The 15,575-nt window shown below is 36.2% G+C and overlaps 1 protein-coding gene across 6 annotated transcripts in view; it reads right to left on the bottom strand.

Annotated features, from left to right (window-relative positions):
- Positions 1-15,278, bottom strand: part of USP25 (ubiquitin specific peptidase 25) — a 139,867-nt gene extending 124,589 nt beyond the window's left edge. For 3 of the 6 annotated variants that reach the window (XM_043993152.1, XM_043993153.1, XM_043993154.1), the window contains exon 1: positions 15,127-15,278. Coding sequence is in view for 3 of the 6 variants with exons in the window: in XM_043993149.1 (XP_043849084.1) it covers positions 7,509-7,512 (4 nt within the window). In the remaining 3 variants the exon portion in view is untranslated. Of the gene's footprint in view, positions 1-7,508; positions 7,582-15,126 lie in introns of those variants that run through there. The other 3 variants (XM_043993149.1, XM_043993150.1, XM_043993151.1) reach the window with 2 other exon arrangements.
- Between the last annotated feature and the right edge of the window lie 297 nt (positions 15,279-15,575).

The raw sequence follows: 15,575 nt of genomic DNA, 5'->3' as shown, positions 1-15,575 counted from the left end.
AACTGGGAAAACTCTCAACTGAATTCATATCAAGGCTAAATACCAATAGAATGTAAGCTCCTTAAAATCCAGGACTGTCTTCATTTTTATCTTTGTACCCTCATTATATATGCATTAGTATATAGATATTTAATGTATGAGTATTACATTGTATTGAATCCATTTTGAAAAACATAAATTCAAAAGGAAAAGAACATTGTGTTTTACAACTAAAAGATTCTAAATATCCTGCAATACACCATGGTAGAAAGGTAGAATTTCAAGTCCATTGAATGAATGGGAGGGGAAAGGGAAGAGAATAGTATATATCAAGTTCCTAATACATGTCAGACACTATGCTAACCACTTAAAAAAAAAATCTTATTTGAGCCTCACAACAACCCTGAGGGGTAGGCACTATTATGATCCCCCTTTTAAAGTTGGGGAAAGTGAGGGAGACAGAGGTTAAGTGACTTGTCCAGGGTCATACAACTAAATGTCCAAAGCCAGATCTGAACTTTTGAGCTTCCTGACTCCAACTCCAGCTTCTGTGAACTGAGCAACTAGCAGCAGGAGTCAAGAAACAGAGTAGCTGAAATGGATTATGCCCAGTTACTAAAGTAGAAGAGAATTTTTCTCCAGCAGCAAACACAAATGAATTTAGAGATATTTAAGGATTTTGACTAGTTGTTCTAGGGGAATTGGAGAGTGGTGAACCATAATATACTGACCCAGTATTTTCTCTCAATTAAAAAAGAAAACAACATAATGAACTCACTATGTATGTATAAGGAATTGTGCTGGGTATTTTGGAGGAAACAAGTATTAAAAAACAAACCTGCCTTCACAAGGAACTTACAGTCTTAGCTAAAAAAATAAGGCATGAACAATTTAATGATATGCAAGTTAACAATAAATACATAAGATAGAGGCCAAAGTAACAGAATAGTAAGATGCCATACAAAAAACTCTCTCCTTCAAAATTCCTTGAAACAATTCTAGAAGAGACCAGACCAAATCCTGATGGGGAAATCCAAGAAAAGTTCACATCAAGTCAGTAAAATCAGTAGAGGGAGACAAAGAGGTCTGAGGAAACTAGGGATGAGGGCTGGCCAGGAAGAGCCATGCAGAGAACTCCAGGACCTAGGAGAGGCTGTGCATTCGGACAATGGGAGGTCCTAGACCCATACTGAGGCACTATAATGGGAAAGGGAGCCATCTGGCAGCCTTGTCACCAAATACCCAGTCCAAAGTCAAGAATCCAGGGCAATCTGAGGAGGGGCCAAGAAGTGGTGTGTTGGGGCAGCTGGGTGGCGCAGTGGATAGAGCACTGGCCCTGGAGTCAGGAGGACCTGAGTTCAAATCCGGCCTCAGACACCTAACACTCACTAGCTGTGTGACCCTGGGCAAGTCACTTAACCCCAATTACCTCACCAAAAAAAAAAAAAAGAAGTGGTGTGTTGAGGTAGTGTGGTTGCAGGCCCTAAATGGTGTTCTAAGAGAAGATCAAGCAGCAGTGGTGTGGCTTAGACCACCACCACCACCTCACCCCCAAGCAAAGCAGGGTTTCAGTTGCAGCTTCTAGCAGGAATCCCAGATCAAAAGGGAACCTCAACAAGCAGATCTTTCCAGCTAGCTAATACTTACCGAATCCAGTAGCTATCTACTGTTGTTCAGACACAAAGCCAGGTAAGAACCTTGCAGCCTTTTGTCTGGATCACAGCACTATGGGATTGTGAACTCCTTTGTGAGACAGGGAATGTCTGTTTGTATCCCCAGAGATTAGTAAAGTGCCTGGAATATTGTAGGCATTTAACAAAATGTTTATTGACTGACTAAAAGCTTACAAGTTTCCAGCTTGAACTACCCCTGTGGAGCTGGAAAAACACAACACTCAATGCCCCCAAGAAAAAAAAGCAATAGGATCAACCAATACCTTCCCTCTAGAAATACACAGAACCTGGTCCTAACATAAGTCTGAAATTAGAAAGAAGACTAGGAAAATGAGCAAACCAAAAAAAAAAAAAAAAAGAATCCCAGCATGAAATGTAATTACAGTGACAGGAGTGTTCAGTACACAAACCCAGAAGAGAACAACTCCAAAACCTCTACAATCAAAACTGGAAGGAAAACACAAATGCAACCAGAATTCCTCAAAGAAATTAAGAATTTAAAAAGGAGTTTTAAATGTTTCTGAAAATTGAAATGAGAATGCTGGAGGAAAAAAATAGAAAAGAAATGAGAACTCCTGATTCAGGTCACCACCTGTCTTCAGGTGTAATCTTACAAGTTTCAAAGACATCCTAAATAAGGAAACTTCTTTCAGTATAGGTCACTATCTTTCACTCCAACTTTTACTCTTAGAGAGCTACCTAGAGGACCAAAAGGTTAGTTAAGTGATTTGCCCAGGATTACACGTCAGAGCGGGAACCTAAGCCAGGTGCCATGGTACAAAAGTCACTCTCTAAATAAAGCCTATACACTTCATGGTCTAATTCAACTTACTCAGCAGAACCCAGTTCTTGCTGACTCTTATCAAGTTCAGATTGTCTCATTTATCTAACTGAACAAGGAGTAAAAGCTTGGTGTTATGCTTAGCAACTCAGGGTAAGACACTTTCCCTCCATCCAAAAGTACTTAGTTCCTCAAACAGGATACAAAACCCCATAGCTTTATGGATCTACTGATCATTCCTTTCTTGGGAACCATTACAGAAGTCATGAACCCTGTATCCAACTACAGTTTTTAACCCCTGAGCCATTTCTAACTCAAACCCAATTTCTAAACTCAACCCTTGATCCCAAAATTTGTATCCTTGAATTACTTTTATTTTTTAATTATTTTTAATTACTTTTTGGGGCTTGGGATTTTTTGTTGGTGGGGTTTTTTGTTTGTTTGGTTTTGTTTTTGTTTGTTTGTTTTGCAGTTAAGGAAACCTTTTATCTTATCTGAAATGACCTATGTATTCATGGATTTATTTCCTGCATACCCCAAACTGATTAGGTCACCTAGAGCCCATCTAATATACCAGGTCTTCCTGGCTCAGAGCCAAGCCAGGCAAGTAAGTAGAGAGAGACCACTAAATTAAACTGCCTTTTATTCATTTATGATATATTTATAATCACTCAATGGATAAAAATTCCATTATTCAGGGGGCAGCTAGGTGGTGCAGTGGATAAAGCACTGGCCTTGGATTCAGGAGTACCTGGGTTCAAATCCTGCCTCAGACACTTGACACTTACTAGCTGTGTGACCCTGGGCAGGTCACTTAACCCCCATTGCCCCGCAAAAAAAAAAAATCCATTATTCAGTTATTTAGCCATTTATTACACATATAGCAATTCTGGTATATGAGGTTGACAAAATAGACTTTATATTACCCACACCAATATGTCAAGAACTTCTGAGTTGATAGCACTCACTGCTAAAATAACACACGTCAGGATAGCATAAACAGTTGCAAATAGGTAGATAATATAAAGTCAAAGAGAAATAATACCTTCTCACAAATCCATTTCTCTTCTTTTCCTCATGTATCCAAAATGCTCTTATTTTTAATGGGGCAATTTTTCTATTAGTTCTAAATGCAAAGTTAGGGACAAAATATGATTTTTAATTGAAGGATAAGCTTTAAATAGTTTAAATATTAAATTTAGACAGTGTGGTGCTGTGGTAGTGGTCAAGGAGTTAGGAAAACTTGAGCTAAAGTCCTACCCCAGACACAATTAGCTAGTGTCACCCTCAAAAGGCACTTATTTCTCAGTGCCCAAAGGCAATTTTTCTAGGATTATAAATTGCAGAACAGATTCTTCCATAGGGAGTGTTTGCTCATTGGGAGTTCCCTATACCAATGAAATCACAAGTCTAGTAAAAAGTATCAATCACCTGGCTCAAATTTCCATTTATATGATATTATAATGAAAAGGTATTTTATATTATGAAATTATGAAATAACAAGGCTTGAATGTATTATTTTCATCTCCAAGCATATGATACTAGAATTTAACCTTCTATATACCAATAAGAGACCTATAATAGTTCTAATGATAATGGTAAAAATAATAACTGACATTTATATAGCTTTTGAAGGTTACCTCATTTGATTCTTATAACAGTTTTGTGAGGTAGACACTACAGATATCATTAACCCCATTTCATAGATCTGAATCTGAGGCTCAAAAGTTAAAAGTTAAATGGCTTGCCCATAGTCAAACAGCTAATAAACTGTCAGAAGAAGACTTCAAGGTCTCTCCTGAATTGAAGTCTAGTATTCTTCCAATGATAGCACATCCTGAACAGTTGTATTAGGGTCTCACCTACAGTCACTGCTAAAACATGAGCTGCTAAAATAGAATCACTATTTTACCAGCAAGTAAGCACTATTCGTTGAAATCCAATTTCATTAATCTAGATAATTATCCCTCTTCCCCCCAACCCCCCAAAGGTGCACAAGCTACTAAAACAGCTTTGCTACTGTAATAGCAAAATAAAAATTCAAGGCTATTTTTTAAACACAACTATGGTACACCTATGAGTGACTACAAAAAATAGCAGCCAAGTCTATAACCATCAGGGAAAGTTGTTCTAAGGCACAGCTTCTTAAATTTTTCCACTCGAAATCCCTTTTTTGCCTGAGAAAGTTTTACATGACCCCAGCCAGGTATATAGGTATATAAAATAGGTATACATACTGTTGCCAAACAGTACCCTCCCAGTTTAAGAAGCTTTGTTCTAAGGTTGAAAAATAAAGTATTACAAAACCTAACTGGTCTCCCTCTCCCAAGGCTCTCTCTACTGCAATTTATCCTACTAACAACTGCCAAAATTATTTTCCTACAGTGTAGGTCTGGAAACACTGCCTTGCTCACTATACTTCAGTGGCTCTATATTATATCTAGGATCAACTATAAAGTTCTCTATTGGGCATTTAAAGTTCTTCACAACTTGGTCCATCCTATCTTTCCAACTTTTTTTTACACGTTATTCTTTTCTACGTATTCTATGGTTCAGCCCCACCAGCTTATTTGCTGTTCTTTCATACTGTCTGTGTCTTTGGATTGTCTTTCTGACTGTCTCTGATGCCTAGAATGCACTCTCCCCTGAACTCCACAAGTGCTCTCATTTCTTTATTTATCTAGTGGTTCCTTTCCTTCAAGCACAACTTAAATGCCTCCTTTTGCATGAGGCTTTTCCTGATTCCCTAGCTTCCAGAGCCATCTGTTTCATGGTTATTTTGAAACTGTCAGGGCTTTTTGGAGTCTAAGTTTATGTACATGCACACACATGATGTATGTGTACATGTATGCACTTGCACGTGCATGTTGACATAACTATATCATGAACATAAGCATTAGTATATGTTTTGTAAACTCTAATATGTACATGCTTCCTACCTCCAAGTAGCTTTTCTTCAGAACATTCTTTAATTTTCTTTGCCATTAGCTTACACATAAGATACACTGAAATCAATCAAGCTTCTATTGAAAACCTATTATGTGCTAGTAACTGTGCTAGGCAGTGGAGGACCAACACCATTCTCATTTATAAAAGCACTATTTATACTGGAGGTACTCCCAGTATCCTTCCACTACTTCTCACTTCAAATTACTGAAACAAATTAACTGTGAAACAACCTTAGCAAGACCGCCTCAGTAATTACACTATATTATACCCCATGTCAGTCATTTTGAGCTTGATATTCTAACTCTATACATGCATTTAATAATCATCTGCATGCAGATGACTCCAGAATCTATACACCCAATCCCAATTCTCTCCATTGAGCTTCAGTTCCACATCAACAATTGCTAATGGATGGCTTAAACTGGATGTTCCAGAGACATTTAAACTCAATATGTCCAAAGACTCTTGTCTTCCCCCCAAATGCTCTTCCAGATATTCCTATTTCTGTCAAATGTCCTACCATTTTCCCAGTGTCCCAGGTTCATAGGTTCGTAACCTCAGCATTATTCTGGACTCCTCACCCTCTCGTATTCCACATAGCTAAGTAGTGTCTTGGATAGCAAATTCTGCTATCGTTAAATCTTGCAACTAATCCTTTTTCTCCACTCAGCTGCCTTCTGAGTTCAGCCATTAATCATCTCTAACCTGGATTATTTTAACAATCTCTTCCTTCTCCAGTCTATCCTAAACACATCAGCCAGAGCATAGAGCCTCACCAGGTATTACTTCCCCTCTAGCACTCTGCAATCTTGCCAAATTTGCCTTCTCTCTGTCCCTTCATATATGACACCCTATCTCCCTTTTCCATTCCTTGTACTAAGTGTCCCATATACTGGCCACACCTAATGTGGTTTTCCACATAAGGAGGGGATGTACTCCCTCCTAATCTCTACCCCAGAGCTTCTCTATTTCTTTAAGATGAAGTTTGAGCCCTATATTCTGCATGAAGCTTTTCCTGATTCCTCCAACCACTAGTGCCCTCTCCCCCAAACTACACTGTATTTGACTATTCTGTTATCTATTTGCATTTATTAACTTTATATTTATTCCATACATAGTTTTACATCTACTTTTCTTTCCCATTAGAATGTTAAGATCCTTGTGAGTAGGAAGCTTCTTACTCTTTATACTTGCATCTCCTATGCCTGGCACATAGTAAGTACTTAATAAATGCATCTTAATTAATTGATTGGAATGCTGTCAATCCTTTAGCTTACTTTCCCTTCTTTCTCCCTCCATTTAGGTTTTGTGCCTCTCCATCTAGCACAGGATCCCTTCCCTGCATATCTTTGCGGGCAGGAGAAAGGTTCCTATATAACAAAATAGCACTACCTACTAGTCTTTTCCTTCCCTTTATCTTAAATCTGTAGGCCTTTTTTATGAGAAGACAGATGAAGTTTTGTGAGCATACCCTGGAGGTTCGGTATCTGTAGTAGAGGAAGGGACTACAACTATGATTCCCCTCCTTTTATTAAAAAAAAAAAATTTTTTTTACATTAATTATCAACACTGCGGAAACAAGCATCTTATTTAAAGTGAAAAAATGCTCTGGACTTGGAATCAAAAGCTTTGAACTTTCAGAGCTTGCTCTGCCACTTCTGTTTTCTACAACCATGAATGAGTAACTTAAGCCAGGCCTCAGTTTCTTCAGTGGGATATTCAAATGGACTACAATGCTATCACTGAATGAGTATAACATTAATATCACTGTTCTTCTCCAAAAATGAAACACTTATTTCCATAAGATTGAAGAATTCAACTAGTGAATCATTAAGAGAAAATCTGTATCAGTAAGACTAATGTATAAAAAATAATTATTTCTTAATCCTTCTTAGCTATTTCCTTGTTAAAAAGAGGATATTTCCATTAATTCAAACAAATCCCTACAACCTCAAGAGAGGTTAGATAAGTTTGATTTTCAAGCCATTTTATGTATTTCTAGTTGTATTTTTAAAAAATAAGCTAATATTCTCCATCGTATAAGGGGTGACTAAATAACATTATATTGGTTTAATTTGTTTTAAGTTGACGTCATCTATGACATTTCTCTTGGTTTAATTACCTACCCATATCCCTCTTATCTTTTGATCCATAGTGTGTTTGCTCAACTGTGGCACATCTTGTTCTGGTTGGTATATACTGTTTTTTTCCTGTTTTAAAAAAGTTCAAAAGAATTTAATGGTCATAGAAGTACAAATGGTTGCTTTCAGTTTTTAAATAAAGCAAAGCTTTATACAGGGGGCTCTATGGAAGTCTTCCCCATACACAGAAGCTCAAAAAGAATATCTATCTTCCTATGGAATATACCAATTATATATAAATCTCTTATACTGTGTCCTAATCCTATTTTAATTTGAATGTCTGAGTTATAAAAACAAACAAAAAACTGCATCCTTGATTTACATCATGAAACAGCAAATAGGTCTCCTCACATTAGGACAAATTATAATATGTCAATGAAATATAAGGAGGAAAAAGTGAGACGGCTTTTTTACTAAATATGACAAATATCAAAAGGGTTTGTGTCCTTTCCTGGCTCCTCCAAGGCAATATTATAGACTTATCGTGATTATAATAATTTACGAGTATCAAGCTGTGTTTTATAATACTTAACAGTTTATCTTCCAGCAAACAGGTTTCCCTTAAATTCAACACTACTCTTAAAAAATTGCTGAATACCTTATTCAAATACACAATGATGAAGAAAGTGCTTATAATTTACTGTCCTACTACTGAAAATGTTAATTCATTGGCCTTTTATAATTATAAGTTTTCTTATAAATTATCAGATCTTTAAATTTCATTAAGGAATTTTCTTCATTCTGACATTTTAGAGGATTCAAAGTCCTCTAAAATGTTCCCTCAAGACTTTAGCATTTTAAGGTGGAGGTTTAAGAAATAAATTCCAGGGGCAGCTAGGTGGCGCAGTGGATAGAGCACCAGCCCTGGATTCAGGAGTACCTGAGTTCAAATCCAGCCTCAGACACTTGATACTTACTAGCTGTGTGACCCTGGGCAAGTCACTTAACCCCAATTGCCTCACTAAAAAAAAAAAAAAGAAAGAAAGAAATTCCATTTTTGAATGAACATCAGACCTTCTTGGTCAATTCTAAATGTGAAACAGATAACAATCCTTCAATTATAAGCCAGTCTATACTAAATAAGTTATATCTATATATAAGTATTCCCTTAAAGAAAGATAATGCTACCACTAGGTGTATTATTAGCTAGCATATTTGTGTTTTTATTCAGAAACGATTTGTACATAATTTCACTCAATTTTTTAAAGAGAAAAAGCAAAAAAAAAAAAAAAATCCAAACAATCTCAATAAACACTGTTTCTTATGTCTGAATGAGAACTGTCAAACTGTGGGCTAAATTCTTAAAGCTGTAAAAGTTGAAAGTAATCACATATACATCACAGATAATATTCAAAAGCCACATTTTTATAGGAGAAGGATGGGGACCAGACTTATGAGTTCAATTGATACAAACAACTCCCACGTGAGGAAACTTCCTTCTACTAATTCAGCTCTACAACTTTTTGAAATTTTTAGTTTTGGACAGTTGCTTAGAGCACTGAGAGGTTAAGTGACTTGCCCAGAGTGGCCCAGATAGTTAAGTATTTGAGGTAGGACTTGATCCTAGAATTTCTGAGCTGTAAGGCTAATTTTTATGAACTACAACAGCCTGCCTCACTATGACTGTTATATCTACTCTGAACCCTGAAAAACACTCTACCCTATTTTGATGATTACACTATTCTGCACCCTATAAGTACATCTACATGTAAGTTTTACAATGTTCTTTTCATTTGTTCATAGGTGTAGACATAGATGGCAAAGGCATAAAGTAATAATCTCTAATTGTTTCATTTCTACATGTATATTGTCTCTTCAAATAGATTTCACATATGACAAGACCTGGTACATTATCTTACTGCTTTGTATTTAGAAACCATGCAAATAACTGAATATATAAAGATCGACTCCCTATATTCAATTACACTGATACTATAGTAATTGAATTCAACAAATGTTTATTAAGTGCTTACTATGTTAGTCAGAGGGATACACAAAACAAAAATTAAATGGATCCTCCTCCCTAGAAGCTGATATTCTAGTCGAAGGATACAAATGAACAACAACGTTTATAAAGTAAGCTGAGGAGGATGAGGGCCCCAGCAACTAAGAGAATTATAAAAAAAGCTTCATAGAAGAGGTATTACCTGAGCTGAATCTTGAATAAAAATTTTAAAAGATCTCTAGAGATGAGGAAAGGGTATGTTCTAAACATGGGAAAACAAAATGTTAAGTTGTTCTTTTTGGAGGGACAGAATAGATGAAAGGAAATAATATAAGAGATTTGAAATTTAGGTTGTTACAAGGATAATGTTTGGCTTGGATGCTAGGCTAAATAATTTGTATTTTATTGTAGCAGCAATAGGGAGTTATTGAAAATTTGTGAACAGGGGAGTGATGTGGTCAGAGCTGTACCTTAGGAAGATAATTTTGATGGCTATGATGAAAATGGGTTGGAGATGGAGAAAAGATCCAGGTAAAAAGTGATGAGGGCCTAAACAAGGGTGGTGGGCATCTGATTAAACAAAACAGAAAGGGAGTAAAAAATGTCATACAAAAAGAATCAAAAGGACTTGACAATTCATTGAATATGGAGTGTGGTAAAGGAAGGATGAAAAGGAGAAAGGGAGAAAGGAAGAAAAGGAGGGAGAGCAGCAAGGAACCAAGCATTTATTTAGTTCCTACTATGTGCCAGACACAGTGCTAAGAGTTTTACAAATATCATTTCATTTGATCCCGACAACTACCCTTGGGAGATGGGTGGTATTATCTGAATTTTACAATTGATGAAACTGAAGTAACCTGAAGTTAGGTTAGACTTGTCCAGGGTCACACGAGCCAGTGAATGTCTGAAGCTGAATTTCAACTAAAGTTGTCCTCAATCGAAGCCCAGAGATATATTCATTGTACTACCTAACTGTCTGCATTGCAAGGGGAGTGTGTGGTGGAGGTAGAAAAAAAAAGAGTGAAGTGTCAACGTTGACTCTAAAGTCCAATTCAATCCAGCAAGCATTAAATGTCTGCAATGAGACAGGAACTAGGAACACAAACACAAAAACTCTCATGGAGCTTACATTCTAACAGACAAGTATTCGCATATTAATGTAAGGAGACTAAAGAAAGCACTAACAAGTAGAAGGGTCCCTTTAAGGAAGTGACACATGAGCAAAACACTGATAGAAGCTAAGGTTTCTAAGAGGCACACTCCATACATGGGGAACCATATGTGCAAAGGTGAGTATGGCTTAGGGAATAGCCAAGTAGACTAGTCTGCCTGGAATGCAGAATGCATGATGTGTAGTAAGTCTGGAAAGACAGTCTGGAGACTGGCTGAGGGACTTAGATGCCATGCTGAGGAGTTCATATTTTAGCTAGAGGGAAAAGGCTGAACCTGTTCAGGCCAGAGAAGAGGTATGTAGAAATTGTTCTTTAAGAAGACTATTTTGGCAGCTATGTGGAGGAGGGATTGGAAAGGGGTGCATACACCTAGAAGCTCATCCTACAAGTCCAGGGGAGAGAGGTTAGGATCTGAACTATGGCTGATAGATACGAACAATGTTGCCTCAACAGAAATAGGAAAGTTTGTAGGAGTCGCAGTTTTAGTAAACAATGTAACCAATACTTTTTTGGACCTGTTGGGAGGAGGATGAAAGACTGATCAATGGGACAAACTCCTGGAAAAAATAAAAAGGGAATGGGAAATGAATGAGCTCAAGAAAAATGGCCTGAATTTTCTTTGTCAAGTAGGGGGTAAAGTTTCCTGTTTGAGAAGGGTAAATAGGAGTAGCATCAGAAAGATATAGAGAGAAGATTTAGAACATGTGCTAAAGAAAATGTGATAGAGTACCAACTAGGGAAAAATGAAAAGATAAAGGGTCCAGTAAGATTACATAACATAAACTTAAAGAGCATCTTGTCAGGACAGTTTCATGACTTCCTCAAGAGGGCAAGAGTGAAGATAATATAACATTTTAACAAGTTAATTATGAAATCATGATTGTCAAGGGAAGAAAGTAAGGCCAAAACGGGGATGATGAGCTGGGAGAACAGAGCAGCATAATATAGTAGATGGAATATCAGATAGAATCAGAAAGACTAGGGTTCCTATTCTACTTCAGACACTTGTGACCTAAATAATCACAGGCAAGTCACTATACCTCAATTCTCTCATTTGTAAAATGAAATTAGATTTCATTAATTCTATGGTCCAATTCCATCTCTAAATCTACATTCCATGACTTAATGAGACTAAAGAATGAGTTGAAGAAAAATAAAGAAGAGAGATAGAATAATAGATTTTGATCAGAGAGGAAAATGCCAAAGTTCATGATTATGGCAGTTGAAGGACTTTAAATGTTACTAATGTAAAAGGTACAACAACCCTTGAAGGTAACTGAGGTAGGGATAAATGAAGGTCACAAGAAATGAAGAAGCAGGCCACTGCAATAGAAGACAAGAGTATTCAAGGAATATTAACATGAAAGATGAAGTCACCAAGAATGAGGACAAAAGTTTATTTGGATGGAAAATAACAATCTAATCCAAGTGCTAAACTCATTGAAAAAGTAAGTGGACTAATATAGGAACAACATTACTAGCATCAAGTAGCATCTGAAGAGTGATAGAAATGGAGAAAAGTTTAAAGAAATTCAATAGGCTCTTAAGTGACAACAAATCAAAAAGGACCTGGAAGTGACCATGGCACACAAAAGAGGGTGATAGCTCCTCTAGACCAAGTGTCATGGACCAGCTAGACCTAAAATGACTGGCAAGGAAAAAGTTTATCTTCTTGGTCTTCAGTTTTCTCCTATGTAAAACAAGGTAGAACTAGATAGCCTTTGAGGCCTCTTCCAGTTTTTCATCTATGATCCTATGAAAAGGAGTTAGTTAACAATTAAATGGTAGTGTAACAATTGGAATGACACCACCTGCTGGAGACTTACTGTAGAAGAGTTCCGCCCATGAAGTGAAGGTCTTTGAGGGCAAGACCAGGAGTCTTTTCTTTGGCGTCAGGAAGTGACGAGGGCTAGTGGGAGGAGGAAGGAAGAGACTCGCGCTCGGTCTCACTCTTTTTCCTTTGGACTCTGGTGGAGAGCGGAGCTAGAAATGTGTTCTCTCTTTAATAGATAGGAATCTAGGCCTTTTCTTCTCTCTTTATCAAACTCTTATTCTCCTTAATAAATGCTTAAAAGTCTAACTCTTGCTAAAGCTTAATTTATTGGCGACCACTCATTGGATATTTTAGACAGACTAGCTAGAATTTTAGCCCTTAACAGAAGTCACGAAAGGGGAAGTTAGAGGAGGAATGGGACTGAAGCAGGTTGGCATGGGGCTGGATGGAGGTGAGAATGCACAGAAGGTACCAAGAGAGTGAGATTCTTATACAAATAGAGAGAATCTGAATCACAGGGAGGGAAACAGGTTGGCATTTGTTAGCTCAGGGAAAAATGAAAGGTATTTTTTAAAAATCTCATTGATAAAAGTACAATTACTACCTTAGAATCTAATTTACTTCTACTTGTAATCTGACAAGTTATTATACATTATAACCATTCTGTATATATAGTTTTCCCTCAAGAATATCCTTATACTAGGTGGCGCAGTGGATAAAGCACCAGCCCTGGATTCAGGAGTACCTGAGTTCAAATCCAGCCTCAGATACTTGACACTTACTAGCTGTGTGACCCTGGACAAGTCACTTAACCCCCACTGCCCCACCAAAAAAAAAAAAAAGAATATCCTTATACAATTACAATCACAATATCCAAGGAGATACGACAAAAGCAATAGCACTATGTTCACTTTACAGACCTAAAAGTGAGTAACCAAGAAATTCTTTGCATATGATGGAATGAATCACCTGAGGAACTCACACCAGAATCACCACTTCCTAATTTTTTTTCTAATGGGGAAAAAAAGTAAATACTTGCAAACTCCCCTATGATCGATTTACTGATATGCTTTTCAATTACGTGTCCTGATACAAAACTGAACTTCTCAATGTGTCGGTCCTTTGGGGGTATTTATCCAAACTTTACTCTAATTCCTTCACAATTATTTGCAGTTCCCATTTCAAAAGTTGCAGAAAAGATTCTGTATTTCAGTCTACAACTTTATCATTTTTTTCAATAGTTGGGATGAATACTTTTTTTTCTCATAATAGTCTTAAATTCCTAATTTCCTTTTGTCAACAAAATATCCTAAACCATAATTGATACTCTGTCATACTGTAGTATTTCTATAAAAATGTTTCTTCATCCCTTCTGCTCAAGGAATAATTTCTTGCCTTTTTCATTCTCATTTTCTCCCCTAATGCCTCATGAAATAAATAAATCCTTACTCTAATATCACACACAGTTAAATCATTCTTTTCTTGATACTTAATCCTATGTATTTGCTTCACTTGATTCCTTTGCCCCCACACTTCAAAGTCTTAAACATTTGTAATCGCCTCCCTTGATAAAAACCTACTTCTGATAGACTACTCTTCATTCCATTCTACCTTCTCAGCCCTGCTTTTTTCCTGCTCCTTTCCTACAGCTTCCTAGCAACTTTTTGCAATACATTTCTTTTTTCTTTTAAATTCATGGTTCTGTGAAATCTTCATATGCATTCTCATGTATTATATCTACCTTCCTAATGTGAATATTTTCATCATGAATGAATGAATGATATGAGGAAGTACGATTTCAAGAATCCCTGGATAACTTTGTAAATACTGGATTCATTTATGAGGCAATATAATGAAAAACAAATACAGAAGGTTAAAAAGTGATGTTGTGGGTAATAAAAAAAAGAATTTTTATTTATATATAATTAGAATCATTCAAAAACTGTAAAAAGAAAACTAGGAATTATTTTCCATTTCTTATCTTCCAACTATGGTAGACATGGAACTATCGAACTTGCAACATGCAAAGTATTACCTTATTGATCCCATTCAAATATATGGTATGTTTACAGTACAATATGAAAGATCTAACTATATATTCATTTCTCATAATTCATAAAATGGATAATTAAATTTTAACTTCAAAGGGAAGTTGTAAGACTTCTTGGAGATAACATGTTAAAATGCTTTGAAAAGTATTAAGCAATATGCAAATATGGCAGAAATTAGAGCTTCACAGAGTAATTTCTAAAAATGTGTTTAGTAAACTAAAAACAATGTTTTCACACATTTCACACATGTAATAGTCCTATCAATTATCTTTCAGAAAGAGTAGTTTTCCTTCTAAAACAGGCCATTTGTTTTAAAGAGTGACATATAAAACCCAAACAAGATGTTAGTTTACAGCTTTGATTTTATTCCCTTTTACAAATATGTCTTTGGCCATATCAAAGCAGTACATAACTTGAAATGTAATATACCATAAAAAGAATATTTAAACACAAGCATAACTGTAGTATAATTCTTTATTTCTAAACCTACAACAAAAATGAAATTATCAAATACCTATAAAATACAGGTAGGTCCTCCCTTTCAAGTGTTTTAACCAATATACAAGATCTCCCAGATGATTTTCAGTTTTTTTCCATCTCCCCAAAGCAGAATTATTTTTTTTTCTATTATTATCTTGAAAGAGAAAGAAAAAACACCCACTTGTATCTGCCTGGCTTCCCACACTGATGTATCTGTCATTGCCAGGAAGGGCTGTTTGATAGTAAGTTGTTTCCTCTTGCTGAGGTGTCTTGGCATTCTTTGCAGTCAGGAAAGCCACAGCTAATTCCAAGTTTCCATTGCTATCCTTTAAATACCAAGAAAGAAAGTAATAATTTTAATTAAAAGGTTAGTCTATGTTATAAATTAGTGGGTTCTTATAGGATAACTATATTTGTTCCAGAATACCTAGTAATTAAAAATAGTGGGCCCGATCTTTAGTGTTTTTGATGCATATAGGCGGCATAAAAATTCTGATTTGTGTTTTAAATTTTTTCAATTATCCAGCATAATTTTCCCCATCACGTTCTTCTTTCCCCAACTACTAAAAAAAAAAAAAAACAGCAGAACCCATGCATCACATATGCATTGTCAAGCAAACCATATTCCTG

This window comes from Dromiciops gliroides, chromosome 3 (assembly GCF_019393635.1).
Source record: "Dromiciops gliroides isolate mDroGli1 chromosome 3, mDroGli1.pri, whole genome shotgun sequence".
NCBI classification, from domain to species: Eukaryota; Metazoa; Chordata; class Mammalia; order Microbiotheria; family Microbiotheriidae; genus Dromiciops; species Dromiciops gliroides.
The sequence above is the reverse complement of the archived record's forward strand: the minus strand, read 5'-3'. Positions and strand labels throughout refer to the sequence as shown.